Consider the following 19246-nt stretch of genomic DNA (forward strand, 5'->3'; position numbering starts at 1 on the left):
GGTCAATGTCTGGAATACTCTACCTGACTCTGTAGTTTCTTCCCCAAACCCCAAAAACTTTAACCTTAGACTGTCTACTATTGACCTCATTCCTTTCCTAAGAGGTCTGTAGGGGGTGTGCATAAGCGCACCAATGTGCCTACCATCCCTGTCCTATTGTTTCTTTTATTTTTCTTATATGTACCCATTTCATGTATTCATAACTATGTATATACTTATACTTATTATCTTATAAGCAATTGACAAATCAAATAAATAAAAATAAATAAATAAATCCCTTTGAAAATAAGGTAGTGTGAAAGAGAAATGAGCAGTAGGGAGACAAAACATTCTTTGTAAGGCTTGATTAAAAATGAATGCCAAATGATGGTTAGAAAATCTTTGGAAAATTACTTTGAGAAAAATCCCAGTTATTTTTGACATGTAGATGCATCGCCCATTGCTTAAGAGAAAAAGAAGAAATGCTACACTCTTTGATGTTGTTTTGAATACCACTAGGCCTGAAAGAGACAAATAGCTCATTCTAGACTGTTAGCAGTTATAGCCACTGCAAATGAATATAGCCATACAGAAACAATCATCACCAACTGAAAATCATCCTATTTGATTCCAACTGTTTACTGGAACTATGAACAATGCCTTCCAAATAAGTTATTGTCAAGAACAAGTTTTTAAACATTCTGTGGAGAAAATTGTTTCAGCAGTGAAAGATTTCTTGGTCTGGAGAGCAATGTGAAACATGAAATCTTATATACACTCAACGGAGCTTTCTTATTAGTTCAGAAATCCTTCTGAGGCTCCTTTTCCTATGCTTCACATCTGTGCTTGTGAAAACTAAGCATCTGGTCTTTCATTCAGCTCAAGCCAAAATGATTATGGAGGGCAGTGCCCCCAACCAGCAAGGTAATGCTCAGCAATGAGTTAGCAAATTTCAGCCTCTGTGTCATTAACAGTACTGTCAAGGAGGTGTTGTATATAATTAGATGTGGTATATAATTCATCAAGGAAAGAACTTGAACAACTAAAGACAAATACATACTATTTTCAAAGTGGACTGGTGATGAGATGAAGGTTGACATATTATTGAAAACACAACAGTTTCCAAAGCCTCATCATGCCCCAGTTACAGATATGATATTGTATGGTATTTTCATGGGCTTTTAAAAAAATATATAGAAAATGTATAGGAAATATAGTCTTATAGAGCCATGCACAAAATGATGTATTGTGCATGGAGGGCATTGTGGTTTAATTCCTCTTGTCAACAAGCTTTTGAGTTGGTTTGTATGCTTTGGTGTATGAATTAGTGGAGATAACTGTTTTTTCATAGAATAATAAAAAGTATCGCTATTGCTATTACTGGTACTAGCACTGTTATTGAGCTTTAAGTCTGGATTAACAATACAAATATACAAGCATTGGACTTACTTTCCAGCTCTTTGTGTAAAAGTTATATTTCCATATCAAAAGCTATATAGACTCAGTTACTCCTATTTTCACTGCAAGATGTATGTTAATACACATACCAGTACCAGTGAGTGAATTTTCTGAATATTCACTAAAAATGCAATTATTTTAACAAAATAGTTATTGCAATCCATAGGCAGAGTTCGTATTATGTGATATGAGCTAAATAAAAGCTGGAAAGCTTAGTTGAGAAAGTGTTTATTGTTAATCATGTATCCACTGTTCACTTTGCTTCACTGATTCACTGGCATTGAGAATTGATTTTAATGTAATCTGATTGAATCTTCTTCCTCTTTCAATTAATTTCATTTGCATTTGTCTTTATCATGGTAAGAAAACTTAGGTTATGCTGATGTTGTCAGCCTTAGAAGCCATATTTTATTTAGAAGCTTTGAGGCTGCCACATTTAGTGCCTGGGAATTTGGGAGGGGGGATTTCATAAAGTGGTAGAAGATTAGACTCAACAACATTCTTCTCATAGACTCAAGGACAAGTCACCCTGCACCTGGAGAGGAGTGGCTGGAGGAATGTCTCCAGTTGAGATGATAGCTGATTGGACTATGTGATGGACTGGTGGCTGCAGGGGATTGGCTTTTGATTTTCAATTAGGAAAGGAAAATCCGGAATTCTCAGATTCAGGTTTTCTCCGATGTGCCGATATTATTTCTTCAATAAATTCTTACTTGGATGAACTTTGTTTCTGAGTGCTGAATGAAATGGGAGTTTTATTAATACACTGACAAATGTATCTTCCAGTTTCATTTTTAATTATAACATTATTGCGTGTATAATATATTTATAATATTATAGCTTCACTTTTAATTATAACATAATGTGTTTATAATTTGCTACATGACATTAGTATTGATGAACTATTAGCCTATAAAAGTTTACACTGAAGTGTTTTGGGTGCCAATGAAGAAAATTAAGTGCACTTCTATAAACATTTTCATATATCCTTAGCCAATGACATCTCTGCTCCATTTCTACTTATCACTTACAGAACTAGGAAAAATTTGAAGCATTTTTGTTATAAAGTTAGTTATATAAATTTGAGTTAAAAATAATAAAATTTAAGATTTCATTATTATTTTTTTGCTTTATAACTATTGCACATGATTGACAGCTGGCTTTCATTATCAGAATTACATTGATCAACCAAATAAATGAATTATCTTCTCCCACTAAGTTCATTTTAATTAATTATTTATGTTACTAACATTCTAATAAATCATGTGCATGTCATGGTGTCCTAATTAATATGCTATTAGTATTACGAGATTATAGCATTCTTTTCTTCAAGAAAAATTAAAAAAAATAGACTTTTGGAGACAATATGTCAAGGTAGTATACATCGCACAATTCTGAATTGAAACAAAAGCTGAAGACCTTGTTTATTCCAATTAGCTAAGAACAATTGTTCAAATGTTTATTGACAATATAAGAAGCCTTCAATGCATTCTCCTTTCTATAATAGAATGTGTATTTAATCACTGTGAAATATACCTTGAAATTGTAATATTTTTATGCCAAGAAGTTGCATATATTAGTAAAGAAAATTAAACCATGCATGTTCTATTCTTCTAATAGAACAGTGTTGCACAATGATATACTATTTATAAGCCATCCTAAAATACATAGAAAGCATGAAGTCTGCTACTAAGACTCTAATCCATGAATGTGATTTCCTTGAATTTAATATAACTTACTTCCAAATAATTGTGCTTTGAATTGTAACTTATATACAATGAGAAACAATTGTATTTTTACTCCTGCTAAACCACGAAAATACATTTAATTTCCTTCTATTTTTTAGTGCTGGGTTAGCTATATTGCAAGTCACCCAAAGCTTGGAATAAACCAAAATAATAATTTGTGTGGTCAGCCATCCAGAATCTTTTCTCATCACATAGCTTGTAGAAAATATTTTCCCCTCTTCACTGACAGGTCATTGAATACAGCCTATTGATGAACAAAAGATCCTTTTTTCAATTTTAATATGCTGTGAATTGCTATTTCTCACTGCTTTCTGCTGAGATAAGATGATGAAACAAAAAACATGATGCAACATAGTGCAATTCCTTTGATAATAATGTGACTGTTATTCAAAAGTCTAAACTGTTTAAGATACTTAAGAAAACTATTTGTGCTAATTCTTGAGCAAATAATATGAATTTCTGATTTATGTAAGAGACAGATATAGATATATGGTCATAGGAGAACCAGTGTGATATCGTACTAGAAAGATATATCCAGGTTCTAGACATTCTTAGATTGGCTATGATTTTGAGCCAGTATTGTTCTCCCAGCCCTAGACTAAGACACTGAAAAAGTTTATTACCATGTACTGGACTGGCAGATTAGATTATGATCAATAATTTTCTTTGAAGAGGCCTACATCCTGCAGTAGTTTGACTGAGCATGATAAAAGACAGAGAAAAGCAGATAGAATGATAAATTGATAGATATAGATGATATAGATCAGGGGTGTCAAACTCAATTTCATTGAGGACATAGCTGAGGTAGGCATGACCAGGGTGGGTGTGGCCAACTCAACATCACTTATGTTGGGGGCACCTATGGTGGTCAATTGCTAAGGCAGGACTTCCCTAAGACACTCACTCATTATAATCTCCTTCCTTCCTTCCTTCCTTCCTTTGGCCATTTCTGGGCTGTTTGGGGGGCTGTTTTCAGCCATTTTTTTAGCTGAAAAACAGCCAAAAATGGCCCAGAAAATGGCCAAAAAACAGGCCAAAAAATGAAGGAAGGAAGGAGATGGGAATGAGGGGAAGAAAGAAGGGAAAGGAGGAAGGAAGGAGAGGGAGATGGGAATAAGGAGAAGAAAGGAGGGAAAGGAGGAAGAAAGGAGAGGGAGGAAGGAAGGAAGGAGATGGGAATGAGGAAAAGGAAGGAGGAAAGGAAGGAAGGAAGGAAGAAAGAAAAGGGTTAATCCAGCTTTAGCTTAGTTTCTTTCAGAAAACCTTGCACAAAAGTATTGTCAATCCTCCTTCTGCTATTTATTTATTATTTTGGGGGGTGCAAATGGGTTTTAATTGTAAATTATTTCTGAGGAGTCAATGGAATTTATTGCCTCTGCCACCTCAGGTGTGAAATGTTGGCTGTTATGACAATATATTGCTTTTGAATAAGCTCAGCCTCCAATGTCTTACTTTCCTAGGTGATGGGAGCAGAATGCTCCCCATCCTTTCAGTGGGGGAAGGGTGCATTTGCACCAGGAAACTGAGGATTCGCTTTAATTTCTGGAGGTGTTGCGTATAGGCCCAAGGCCTGGGGAAGGGAGAGTGGCCTATACGAGAGCAGGAGGTGGGGCTGGGTGTGATGAGTGATCTCAAGTTGGCCACACTCACCCAGTCACATGTTCACCTGGCCACGCCTACCCAGCCAGAGTATTAGGGCAGAGAACCAGTTGTTAAATCATTTGAATCCCACCCCTGACTTAATGTCTTTAGAAATGTTTATGTGTATCTTACTTTTTAAAATTAAACCCATAGAATATAACACAATTAGACAATTCATCAATTTTCTCCTAGAATATTGTTTCACTTACAGTGTAAAACCTAATTAATTTTGCTATGCCAAGTGACAGAAAATCTACTATATTAAATTGGACAGACTTAGTTTAAACATTTCCTTTGATTAAACAGAGTTTGATTGGCAATGGAGTATAATCCATCTGTATTTTTCTGCTGGTTTAGAGCTTCAGTAGGACGTACCTAAAGTGGCTCTGACAAAAAATATACTACTATGAAATATCTGAAATATCTTTAGACCTAAGTACAAAATTAAGGAGCTGTGATATTAGACTGGAGGTTTGAGGGAGTCATTTCTGGTATCATTAGCACTAGCCTGAACCATCAATTCACTCTGATGATGCAAGATGACCTACACATTTATGTGATAAAATCTTATATAATAAAGTCTAATAACTGTACAACAAGCAGATTTTAAAAAATAGAGGCAGGGATTCTTCAGGGAAAAATCCATTGTGATGCTTATTGTAATTTGTTCATGGTTAGATTTATTAAAACTCAGTTGTTATAACCTAAATGCTTAGAAATTGTTGTGAAAATTATTTCAAAGAGTCTATGTTTGAAAATACATTTTGTTAGGAGGAGTAGAAAGAAGAAATAGCACAAAAAAATTAATGTCATCTATGGGAAGAATTGTATGGCACTTTTGGTGTTTTGATATTGTGTATGATACACTGAGCCATATCCAACTACGCTTTATTGTAATATCTTATGTGAACATGATCTATGTGGTTAGTTAATGATTCAGTGTATTGTATGCAATCAGAATAAGCAGCTATTGAGAGAAAACATGGTTAAATTAGCTGTTGTTAAATATTCTATGTATATAGAGCCATATAGTTTTTTCTTCTGTTTTTGGTTTTGGAATGTTCTAGTAAAGAAAGATTTCTCTTTGCTATATAATCAACTTTTCTAAAAATTGTAAAGCAAAAAAAGAGCAGTGTGGGGAAGAAGAATGTTTTTCTTACCCTTTTTTGATTTGTGAAATATCACAAAAGTGAGAAAACATCAAGTTTAATTTTCTATGATACTCAGAATGGCTTAAAACAATTCTTTCTATTTTTGCCCTAAATGTATTTGGACAATAACCAGAAAATCTTGAAGAAAGTCTTGTAGAATTAACCTAAAGTTAATCAGAGCCTTTACAGTAATTAAAAGTGTGAAATGAGAAAGGCTGTTTGTTTGTCCCACAAACTACCCACTAGGATCAATAGTATCATCAAGCGTGATTGGAAAATAATATTTTATTAAAATAGAGACAGAATGAAATCTAACTGCCTCCCCACCCACCTTTCATCTCATATAATTGCTCACAGGCTGCTGGTAATTATAGTTGAGCCACAAGCTACAAACTTTTCAACCCTGATTAGACATTTTGTGTGTGTGTGTGTGTGTGTGTGTGTATGTGTGTAATCTTAAACTATGTTAAGCAATGTGCTGTAGTCATTTTGTTCAGCTAACTGCAGGAAGCTGTTCAGTAAATTCCACAATCAAAGTAAATTATTATTCGCTTTTATATGAGAGGAAAAAAAGATTAAGGCTGGTCAGTAGGTAGATGCCTATGGAATAATCTACTTCTAATTTATTTTCTGCTCTTTATAATTGTAATCTGCTCCGTATAGTGATCAGTGAAACTAATAACATAACTTCTTTTGATATGTCTATCAAGTTCAAAGATGAAAACTGTGAGGACTTCCAGTGACAACTTTGATGGTATCTCCAGATCTAACGCTAAAGTTTGAAACCAAACTTTAAACACTAAGTTTAAACGCTTAGTTTGAAACCAAAGAGAATAATCATTTAACTTCCATCAACTTCCATCTTTGGTCTGATACCGATTCTCCATGATTTTATACTTAGAGCTGGTTTCTAAGTCTGAAAAAACTTCCCTGGAAAATGGGAAGTTCTGGAAATCAGCCCTTTTAGGATGGTTGGATGTCTTGAAGAAGCAATTGGGTGAGTCTCTGGCTGGGGGTGAGACATTCAAGAAGTAAGTTCACCATGGAAGAACCAACCATTTAAAACAGACAATAAAGCGTGCCTCCATTTCTTAGAACACTAGCTTTTGTATATTTGCCTTCTATTTTAAAAGAGGCCCCTCTTGGTTGCAGTTTGCTTTCTCCTTTGTGTGATCCTATCCTCAAATCTAAACAAGACTTGGAGTCAGAAGGATGTGTTTGCCATTGATTTACATATTTACAATTGAAAGATAGACAAAAGCTAGACAAAAAGAGCTCTGGATCTTTTTTTTGTAATTTTGTAAAAAATGAATTGGATATCCTACTGTATGGTACTGATGAATATATTATTGCTAAGATTTATAAATTTTTATTGAAATTGAACTTGTAGAAATTAGCATTTAAAGCATTGTATGATTCAGTTGGCAAAGAATGTTAGATATAATTCTTGAACAATGAGAAAACATATGAACAAAAGGTCTAACATTCACATTAAATTATACTTTAAAAGAAAAAATAATAATATGATGTACCAGTGGCATCTAACACAGAACAAATTATAAAGAATGTATAAGAATATCTCAAATGAATGCTGAAAATGTAAATGTAAAGAAGAAACTTCTACCATATACGGTAGATATATGTAACAAAGCTAAGAAATATTGGAGTATTCACATCTTAATACAGAACATTCTTAAAGTGAATATAAAAATAAAAACAGAGACTTTTCTTCTAGGTTTAATGGATAAAGAACTTGAAAAAATGGATTTTTGATATTATGTTGACTGCAGCAATAATACGATGCACAAAATGGAAGAATACTTTGATTCCCACAATGGACAAAAGGCTGAAAAATTAGCAGAGTTAGCAGAGATAGCTAGATTTTATTTATTTATTTGTCAAACATGTACAAGATAACAAGTATAGATATGAACATAAATATGAACAAAGGAAGTAAATACAGATAAATGGGGACAGTAAGACAGGGACAGTAGGCACGCTGGTGTGCTTATTCATGTCTCCTTTAAGGACCTCTTAAGAATGGGGTGAGGTCCATAGTAGACAGTTTGAGGTTGAAGCTGTGAGGGATTGAGGCTGGAACAACAGAGTAGAGTAGCGCATTCCAGGCATTGACCACTCTGTTGCTGAAGTCATATTTTCTGCAATCAAGTTTGGAGTGGTTTACCTTGAGTTTGTATTGGTTGTTTGCGGTGTATTATTGTGATTGAAGCTGAAGAAGTCATTGATAGGTCAGATGTTATAGCAGATAATTTTGTGAACGATTATTAGATCGGATCGCAGGTGGCACAGTTCCAGATTGTCCAAGCCCAAACTTTCAAGCCTGGAGGCATAGGGAATACTGTTGTGAGTAGAGCAGCGACCGTCCTCATTACCCCCAGGATTTTCAGTTTTACCCCATTTGGGGTAATTTACCCCTGTTCCCCGACCACTGATTTAGATCGACTGCTTTGATTAAAGAAAAAATAGGATTAAATTTGTTTCTACTTGGAAACCATTTTTGGACTTTGGACTTGAGGTGGAAAAATAAAATTTTGAATTTGAATTTTGCTTAATAGATAGATTCGTTATAGAAATCACTAGTCTATATAAAATACTAGTATATAAAAGTAAAAACAAGTTGAGGTTTTATGTCATTACCTTATTTTACTATACCAAAAGGAGTCAGTTGTTGTTTTTTTGCCCCTTTACCTACCCTTTACCTCCCTTATTTTAACATTATCATAATTTTTCTTTGTATTTTATATTTTGATAAACTAAAAACATTTGAACCAAAGATGAAAACTATGTACTCAAGTTACTTGCAAGCTCATTTGTGAGTAAATATGAGTAAATGACTTCTTTGTGAACTGTGGATTGGATTTTCTCCCCTTCTGACAAGTTTGTATTCTTTGATGTCTATCTGTCTGATAGATATCTGGGAGAAACAGCTTTTCCCAACACCCATTATTACAGCTGTGTCTTATATGCATATCTACACAAGTAAGTTATATTGAAGTACTTCAATATAGGGGGAAAGATTCTAGTGTGAAGCATCCAGAAAGTATCCATGATATCAATCACTCCGAGACATTTTCTCTCCAATTGATTTATTTAGGAACAGATCTGGTATGTCTAAGGCAATTTCCCAAACTGAAAGTATTTTCCTGTGTTACACAGAATCCACCTTCTCTCATCCCTTCGCTCCTCCCACTTCTACACTTCATAAATCACGAGAACCAATTAACTGCAACTGGAATTTCTTAATACGACATACAGAATAACCTTGAACTTTTCAACTCCTCCACCCCGCCTTCCATTAAATGTGGCAGCTGAATTTCAAAGCTGACATCTAGATTGTAAATCTTGGTGTAACTATTCAAGGAAAAAATAGGATAGAAAGGGTAGTGTCTTTTTCATATTTCTCATTGATTTGATTCACGTAACATAATATTGATTTTGATTTATTATTTATGAACCCAATACTTTGGGTTAAAAATAATGACATGTCTGATTTGACTGAGCTTATCCAGAAGAGTAAACCATGATTTTTATTTTTATTTTAATTACAGCCCTAGCTGTAATAACAATTATAACTAAGCCATAATTGAAATGTATCCATACACTGTGTGAGTGGACAGATTCATTATGTAACATAACATGACTTCGTACATTTTGCTAAGCAATTAATTGTTTTACCATAGGTTTTGAATAAAATGCAAGTACTGTATTTACAAATACAAAATAAATAAATACATCATGATTTTTAATCCATAGCCCTGTTTTGTATAAGCCATTATAATTTTGGTAAATGTATGTGCCTAGGGACTGTGAGATATGCACAAAATCATAGTTAAAGTAAAAAATGGTTTAGCACAGTCTGAGCTTTAACACTATTTGATCTATAGTTAGATAGTTTGTGATGTTTTTAAATCATTACATAGCTAGCTAGATTGCTGTCATGCTGCATGTCATACATGTTTGCAGCCTCTTTTCTCCTGTTTTCTCCTGTGCCAAATGAGTGGAAAAAAATAAATAGGTGGCATAATTCTTTAGAAAAGAATTTTTTGTTATTATAGTTAGAAGATAGCAATGTCAAAAATTGGCAAAATGCATATGGTAACAACTTTATCAACTGACAAACTTTATTAAAAGTTTAATGAAAAAAAGTGTGTGCCTTTTAATAATATTTGTAGTCAAAAAAGATGTAAGCAAATTCTTCCTGACATTTTATACCATTTTATATTTTTGTTGCCATGATATTTACATATAGTACACATTTATGTGTTATAGCTCAGCTAATTTCATTGTACTTATGTTGTATTCTGACAATAAAAGTTGTTTGGGTTATAGGAATGTTTTGTGTTATATTATTGCCATTGCAAATGCATGGAACAACAGTCAAAAACCTTTATGGTAAGCTGGCTATGAAAAAAAAAACCACAAATAACAAATACTAAATCAGATAAGAGGTTGAAAAGACTGAGGCTGATGTTCTCAGACCAATTTTTGTACAAAATATATATTGATTTATTTTAAATATCTAATTCTTCCTTTTATAATAAGCTCAAAGTAAGTTGGAACATAAAATAACATTTAAAGCACTAAAAAAAGCCTTGGAAACAGTGTAATTGCTAGTTTTACAATCATAATAATCAACTTCTTTTCAAAAAGTAGAACTGAAATCAAGCAGTATGTTGCAGTTGTTAAGGTGACTGATTTTTGTATTACTATTCTGAATGCAAGTGGCAAATGAACAGCATTTGCATCTATGGAAGGCACAGAGTATTACACAGTCTGACGTTTCTCTGTTTAAATTCCTATGTACCCATGGAATCATTCACAAGTTCACATGACTTACATATGTACTTCCAAATTCTTATAACAATATGACTATTTTTATAGAATTAGTTTGTCTATCAAACTAAAATATGTCTAGAAATTAAACTCGAAGAATGCAATATGATGTCAGTTGATGTTTCAATGAGATATAATACTGTCATGGTTGCTTGGATACTAATAAGATGTGTGTCATAGAGAAATTGAAATGAATGAACAAATGAGTTAACTTTAGTTTTACTCTACAATAAGGCATTGGTAAGATAGATGGCTTGTAAGATTAATCAGTGTACCTCTGCATGTCTTTTGGATAGTTAATCAACTTTTCTGTTTAACTTTCATTCATTTAGGATTTTTAAAAAATAAAATATATTGTCAAGGATCAGGGATAGTTTTTGATAAAAATATTCAAAGTAAAATATTAAATGAAAATATCAGGGAATAATTTTCTGTTAACTACATCTTTTGACTTCTAACAAATCAGGCCAGTGAGATTTTGCTGTTGCTTTTACAGAGGATCATAGCTCTAACATCAGTGAAATTTAAAATATGCATCTATAAGATAAACATTTAATAATGTTATTTGGTACAATGAAATACTAAATGAAAAGAAGGCTTGGGATGGTAACATTGGTTTAAATGTTTACTGCTGGCTGTAATAGCAATCCAGCAAAATACAATTCATATATAGAAGATCAAATCTCTGTCATTGATGAAACTTTCAAATGTACATGAAACCCTTTAGTAAACAGCAGACCAAATTATTTTAGATTAAATATTAAAATAATGAACAACAATGAGCTCCAGGGGTAGTCCTATGAACAAGATCTTTCTTGAGTGTAGCAAAAGGATTCAGAAAGCAATTCTTCAAATTGTTTTCTAAATCCCGTGTGTTGCAATCAAGAAAGATCTTGCTCATATGACTACCTTTTACTCTTCAAAGACCAATAGCTAATTAACAGAGGTTGAACAAAGTGTGGGCTTATTGAAAGTACATATGCCAGTCCTTGAAATAATTTCCCAAATATTTGCAATAATTAAAAATCATATTAGTGCATGTGAATGATGTATCTTTATATTTACAATTTGCAAGTTTATTTAGTTGTTCTGGAAAATAGTGACTGGATTTGAACAATATAGCAAACCACAGTCACATTTTAATTCAGTGAATTGCAGCATATATTAATGGTTAAGAATATCATATCAGCTCAGATATAAGCATACGTGACCATGCGTTGAAACACAGAGAGTGTTAGACTAGAGACAAAGACCATAATAAGTGGAACTAAACACAGATATTGTACATTTGGGCAAATCTATTATTTTATAAATGAGGTTTAAGGTTGAGTATATGTGTGACATTTTATAAGTTGTTCCACTACTTATTTTGCATTGGTTTACTCTGAAAAATGCATGGTAAATTGCTTCTTTTTTTAGTGGGTTCCTTTGAAGTTCAATGATTTGAATTATGGAGGAGTTAAAAAATAGATCCAGGATGTGATCCAAGTGTGATTTAGAGATCTTAGTCAAGCTGATACAATATTTCTTATATAATGTTTTGCCTATAGTTGTGATGGCGAACCTATGGCATGTGTGCCAGAAGTGGCATGAAGAACCATCTCTCCGGGCACATGAGCCATTGCCCGTTGCTCTTCCAGGTTTTGGCGCACCGGCCAGCTGTTCTTCACACATGCATGCATGCCAAAAACCAAAAGAGCAGCCCCCGGTGTGCATGTGCGCTCTGGGAAGGTGATCTTCTGGTTTCCGGAGCACGCATGTGTGCTGGCCACCTGGTCTTTCAGTTTCTGGCATGCATGCGTGTGTGAAGACAAGCTGGCCGGAGCGCATGCATGCCAGAAACCAGAAAATCATTTTCCTAGCAGAGCTGCCAGCCAGGATGGGCAGGCCAGGGCTTCTCTCCCTCCCCGCCCAACTGCAGGGGTGGGATTCTATCAGTTTGCATCTATTCGCTAGAACCGGTTGTTAACATTCTAAGCAGTTCGGAGAACCGGTTGTTAGAAGAAATTACTGGCCTAATCCTGTAAGAAAGGCAGGAAGGAAACATTCTGGTGTTGCTTACAGAAACTGCCTCTCCGCTAACCCTTATTACGTTCTTGGCAGGACTAGACTTCCTGTCTTAAGAAGGTCTCTGGAGTTTTTTTCCCCCTCCTTTGCTGGTACTTTGCTTCAGTGGTGGGATTCAATTTTTTTTACTACTGGTTCTTTGGCATGGCTTGGTGGGTGTGGCAGGGGAAGGATACTGTAAAATCTCCAGTTAGAGGTGGTATTGGCCAGTTCTCCAAACTACTCAAAATTTCTGCTATCGGTTCTCCAGAACTGGTCAGAACCTGCTGAATACCACCTCTGCTTTTCTTGTGTGGAGTGACCATTCAAAGTTACAGTGGCACTGAAAAAAGTGACTTATGACCATTTTTCACACTTACGACTGTTGCAGCATCCCCACAGTCATGAGAGGCCAGACAAGGAGATGCGTGCCTTGAAGTGAGTGATATTGAGTTGGCCACACCCAGCCAATAACAGGACCACCAAGCCATGTCCACCCAGTCACATGACCACCAAGCCATGCCCACCACCTAAGCCACACCCACAGAATCGGTTGTTACAAATTTGAATCCCACCCCTGCCCAAGTGGGCTTCTTGCACAGATCCAACCCTCCAGCCCATGGCACTGACATGCATCTGCGGTCCGGAGCACCTGGCTGGCTCGAGTGCACAGGACAGTGGGACAGCATTTCCTGGCTGGGTGGTCAACTGCCCCACTGCTGGTGTGAGGGAGCAGCGGTTCACACTCACAGCCCCGCCACCCCAGAGGAGCAGCCACAGGGTGAGAAGAGCAAGAACACATCCTGAACTCATAGGTGTGAGTTTTCTGCAACTTCTGATCTGTTCCTTCATTTACTGATTCAGCCTTAGAACATTTCTTTTTTTTAAAAAATCACTTTTACAAAAAGACACACATTTTTGGTGAACTGCAGCTCATTTCATCAGTTACTCATGAAAGTTCACACCTGTTAAAAATATCTATTAATTGAAAAAAAAAAGTATTACCATAGTATTTTTGCTACTATAGACTAAGATGTTCCACTCCAAGAAAGTATTCAAATAACTCTAATGGGAATGGATTATGCATTCTAGGTCAGTACAATGTTTTTTACATATTGTTAAAGTGATCTAATCCTGATGAGTTCAGAAAAATTAATACCACAATTTTTAAAAACATGTTTATCAACATGATTTATTTATAAATAGTACAAATGAAGTAATTATTGCTTTTCTCTTTGTTTTCAATTTCAGCAGGAAAGGAGTCCCGAACATTCAAGAAATAAAGGTATTGTCCATCATTAACTGGAATAAAGCGTATACTTGTATTTGCTTTCTGCCCCATTCAAATCAGTATGAATAAAAGATAAATGTTACAGTTATGACATTATATTTAAAGTACCTTGAATAATGTGAGTTTTATTTATAAATACATAAAATCGTAAAGATACCAAAAATGTTTTTAGGGAATTATTTCTGGTTTATTTCTGGATTTTAAACATTCTTCTATCCTGCATTTTGTATGTATTCATAAGTTGAGTTTATTACTTCCTTTTATTCATAATTTAGATGCATAAAGACTTCCCCAAATAGCATCAACTCTGGGCATAACTGTCTCTTATGTCAGCCTTATCCAGCCTGGATCTATTCACATCTCTCTGAAATAATGTAGTATTATAAGAGCCATGGGGGCACAGTGGTTAGAATGCAGTGCTGCATGATACTTCTACAGGTACAACATTTGGATTTATTAAATATAGAGGTTCAAAAAATATCTTAAATCCTTTTCTATCTTGATAAGTGTATCTACAAACCATTTCTCTTTTTTAATGTAGCCTGTGCAATAAAAAAGTTGGGTTTTTATTTTATTGTACACACCAATTTATTATTTGAAGATAATAGTCTATAATGAATGATATATTGGAGACTTATTTGCTTTCTTGTCTTTGTCCAAGGCAGCTGCTAAAACTGTAGAGATATGCCAGTTTGGGGAGCATAAAGAACTCATGAGCAACTCCCAATGAAGTTATTTTTCAGAAAAAAAATTCTAGCGATATATTTATTCTGTTTTCTCTTAAAATTGTAAACAGTTTATCCCCAACATAAACTTAAAATTCATACACAACAGCATGTATCTAATTAGATATCTAGAACTATCTAAATATTAGGATTTCTTAGGCTTTGAAAATATATAGTGTAAATCAGTTTGTAAATGTAGAATGTGAACACAAATGGGCTTTAGGAAGTCTGAGCAACTACAAAGCTAGTGGAGGTGACAGTATTCCAGTTGAGCTATCAAAATTCTTACATGACGCATGCATTAAATTCCTACACTCAATTTGGTAGCATATTTGCAAAAAAAACAACAGTGGCCACAAGCCTGGGAAAGGTCAGTTTACATTCCAATTCCAAAGAAGGGCAATGCCAAAGAATGTTCAGACTACTGTACCATTGCACTCATTTCACATGCTAGCAAAGTTATGCTCCAAATCCGACAAGCTAGGCTCCAGCAGTATTTGGACCGAGACCTACCAGAAATACAGGTAGGATTTCAAAGAGGCAGAGGAACTAGAGATCAAATTGTTAACATATGCCAGATCATGGAGAAAGCCAGGGAGTTCCAGAAAAACATCTACTTCTGCTTCATTAACTACGCTAAAGCCTTTGATTGTGTGTATCACAAAAATTGTGGCAAGTTCTTAAAGAGTACCAGACCATCTTATTTGTCTCTTGAGAAACCTATATGTGGGTCAAGAAGAAACAGTGAGAACTGGACACGGAACCATTGATTGGTTCAAAATTGAGAAAGGAGTTCAGGAAAGCTGTATACTGTTGCCCTGCCTATTTAACTTATATGCAGACATTAACTTATATGCACATCATGAGAAAGGCAGAGCTAGATGAATCATAAATTGGAATTAAGATTGCTGGGAGAAATATCAACAACCTCAGATATGCAGATGATACCACTCTAATGACAGAAAGTGAAGAGGAACTAAAGAGCCTCTTGATGCAGGTGAATGAGGAGAGTGCAAAAGTTGGCTTGAAACTCAACATTAAGGAAACTAAAATCATGGCATCTGGCCCTCTTAATTCCTGGAAATAGATGAGGAAGAAATGGAGGTAGTGACAGATTTTATTTTCCTGGGCTCCAAGATCACCCCAGATTGGAACTATAGCCAAGAAATTAAAAGACGCTTGCTCCTGGGGAGGAAAGCTACGGCAAATCTACACAGTATACTAAAAAGTAGAGACATCACCAACAAAAGTGTCTATAATCAAGGCTATGGTTTTCCTGGTTGCAATGTATGGTTGTGAAAGTTGGACCATAAGGAAGGCTGAGCACCAAAGAATTGAGGCCTTTGAACTATGGTGCTGGAGAAGATTCCTGCGAGTCCCTTGGACTACAAGGCGATCAAACCAATCAGTCCTAGAGGAGATCAACCCTGACTGCTCTTCAGAAGGCCAGGTCCTGAAGGTGAAGCTCAAATACTTTGGCCACCTAATGAGAAGGAAGGACTCACTGGAGAAGAGCCTAATGCTGGGAAAGATTGAGGGCAATAGAAGAAGAAGGAGACGGCGGAGAAGGAGGCGGCTGGATAGAGTCAATGAAACAGTCACCGTGAGCTTAAATGGACTCCGGGGGATGGTAGAGGACAGGAAGGCCTGGAGGAATGTTGCCCATTGGGTCACGATGGGTCGGACACAACTTCACAACTAACAACAACAAAATATTATACATGAATCATAATTATATATTTGATTCTTGTCTGCTATGTTTTAATTATACTTTCAAATTTGATTTAAATGTTGCTACTTACTACTATTTAAGGAAATATTCTGAAATTGCCTCATTTTAGTCAATTCCTTGCAGAGCTAGATAGATTATATTGTTCTTGCAAGAGAAATAATGCATGCCTTTTTACCCATTTAATCTGGAGTATACATAACACCCAATATTTCTTTTAAATTGTTCCAAAATTGTGACAAGCCATTAAACATATTTTGTCTGATATCTGGAAATCAATACTATACCTTCATAGTCTACTATTTTTTCTTTTAATGCCTTTAAATTGACCTGATTCCAGAAGTAAAAGGTCATCCTATAGTGGAATGGCTCAGCCAGGAGAAATACAAATTTAGAGATTTCAAATCATGTTGTCAGAAATCCTTGGAATCTTTGCTCCACTACTACTCTCTGTGTAGTGGCTTCATAGTCTTCATTTCCACCATCTACAGTATCCTACAAAATGCTTTCCCTAGCAACTTTCCCACTAAACCCAACATATGACAGATTAAAAGAAAGTAAAACAAATATATCAAAAGGAAATAAATTATATAATGCGGCTTTTTTGCTTGTAAAATAGAGTCATGTGTATCAAAGATTCCTTCCTCCTCCCTGTTCTCGTATTCTGTTTGCCCACAAGTAAGAATAGATACAGATTAACAGAGTTTGGAGGGTCATCTAGTCCAACCCCCAGCCCAAGCAGACCGTATCTACACCATTTCTGATTGATAGCAGTCCAGTCTCTTCTTGAAACCTTCCAGTGATGAAGCTCTCACAACTTCTGAACGCAAGCTATTCCATTGGTTGATTGTTCTCACTGTCAAAAAAAATTCTCCTTATTTCCAGGTTGAATCTCTTCTTGTTCAGTTTCCTTCTATTATTCTTTGTCTGGACTTCAGGTGCTTTGGAAAATAGCTTGATCCCATCTTCTCTTTGGCAGCCCCTCAGATATTGGAAGACTGCTATCATGTCTCCCCTGGTCCTTCTCTTCGCTAGATTAGCCAGGCCCAGGTCCTACAACCATTTTTGTTTGTTTTAGCCTCCAGTCCCCTAAACATCTTGGTTGCTATTCTCTGCACTGCTTCTAGAGTCTCAACATCTTTTTCATAGTGTGGTGACCAAAACTGGATGCAGTACTCTAGGTATGGTCTTACTCAGGCTTTATAGAGTGGTATTAGTACGCTTGATCTTGATTATATCCTTCTGTTAATGCAATTTAGGAATGGATTGGCTTTTTTGGCTGCCACTACACACTGCTGGCTCATATTTAATTGGTTGTCCACTAAGACTCCAAGATCCCTCTCACAGTTACTTCTATTAAGCCTGGTTTCACCCAGTCTATATGTGTATTTTTGGTTTTTCTTGCCTAAGTGTAAGATTTTACCTTTTTCTACATTGAATTTCATTTTGTTAGATAGGGGCCAGTGTTCAAGGCTGTCAAGAACCATCTGGATCTTGAGTCTATCATCTCAGGTATTGGCTATTTCTGCCAGCTTAGTATCATCCACAAATTTGGTAAGTTCCCCTTCTATTCCCTCATCTAAATCATTTATCAAAATATTATAGACTATTGGGCCTGACATGCAACTTTGTGGAACGTCACTGCTTACTTCCCTCCATGTAGAAGTAATACCATTAAGGACTACTGATTGAATATGATTTGTCAGCTAGTTACAAATCCATCTAGTGGTGGTGCTATCTATTCCACTTTTTTCTAGCTTACCAAGAAGCAGGTTGTGGTCTACTTTGTCGAATGCCTTGCTGAAGTCTAAGTATATTATGTCCACAGTATTTTGTTGGTCTACTAATTTAGTCACTATGTTGAAAAATGAAATAAGATTGGTTTGACATGATCTGTTTTTAACAAACCCATACTGACTTCTAGTTATTACTTTATTTTTATTATATTAATATTTAATATTAATAAATTTATTTCAGAAGGAATAAATAGAATAAGGCATTATTTTTTTTAAAAAAGAAAAGTGAATAAAAACATGTTCCATTGAAGTTTAAGTAGTCATAATGGGAAGAAACAATAAAAGTAAAAAATTAAAATCATACATAGCACCAAATAAAAATATCCTATAGAAAAATATGCAGGAGTCAAGATTTTGAGAGGATCCAAAATAATACTTTCTATTTTGAAGCAATTTTAATATTAAAAAATGAAAAAACACACAAGAATTGAATGAATATAAAGACATTAATTATTAGAAATAATAAATTAGATTTAAAAATACATAAAAAGAAGCACAATTAATTATTTGCCTGTTCATCCAGAAAATCCTTGGAATAGGTTCCAAACAATCTACTCCTTATCAATCTTTTTAATAGTCTTAACATTGAGCCAAAAGTTCCACGACTCTAATAAATGGCTCCACATACAAGGTACATTCTTATCTTATAATATGTTAAGGTATTATAGCATATGAAGTTCAATTATATGGGCACAATGGCTCAGTGGATAAAGATGCTGAACTGGGAAACTGGGAAGCTGACAGCCTGGGTTTGAGACTCAAGCTCCATGTGATGAGGTAAGGTCCCATTAATTGCCCAGTTCATGCCCACCTCGCAGTTTAAAAGCA

The 19246-nt window shown here is 35.1% G+C and overlaps 1 protein-coding gene across 6 annotated transcripts in view; it reads left to right on the forward strand.

Moving 5' to 3' along the window:
- The window catches only part of FSTL5 (follistatin like 5), a 389133-nt gene that overhangs the window by 68346 nt on the left and 301541 nt on the right, over positions 1-19246 (forward strand). For 4 of the 6 annotated variants that reach the window (XM_087963650.1, XM_026675826.2, XM_087963651.1 and 1 more), the window contains one exon: positions 14129-14162. In XM_087963650.1, coding sequence (XP_087819776.1) covers positions 14129-14162 — 34 coding nt within the window. The remainder of the gene's footprint in view (positions 1-14128; positions 14163-19246) is intronic. The other 2 variants (XM_026675827.2, XM_026675828.2) reach the window with 1 other exon arrangement.

Source organism: Notechis scutatus, chromosome 4, assembly GCF_049901735.1.
Source record: "Notechis scutatus isolate UNSWTSFEM ecotype Mainland chromosome 4, rNotScu1.2, whole genome shotgun sequence".
Taxonomy (NCBI): Eukaryota; Metazoa; Chordata; class Lepidosauria; order Squamata; family Elapidae; genus Notechis; species Notechis scutatus.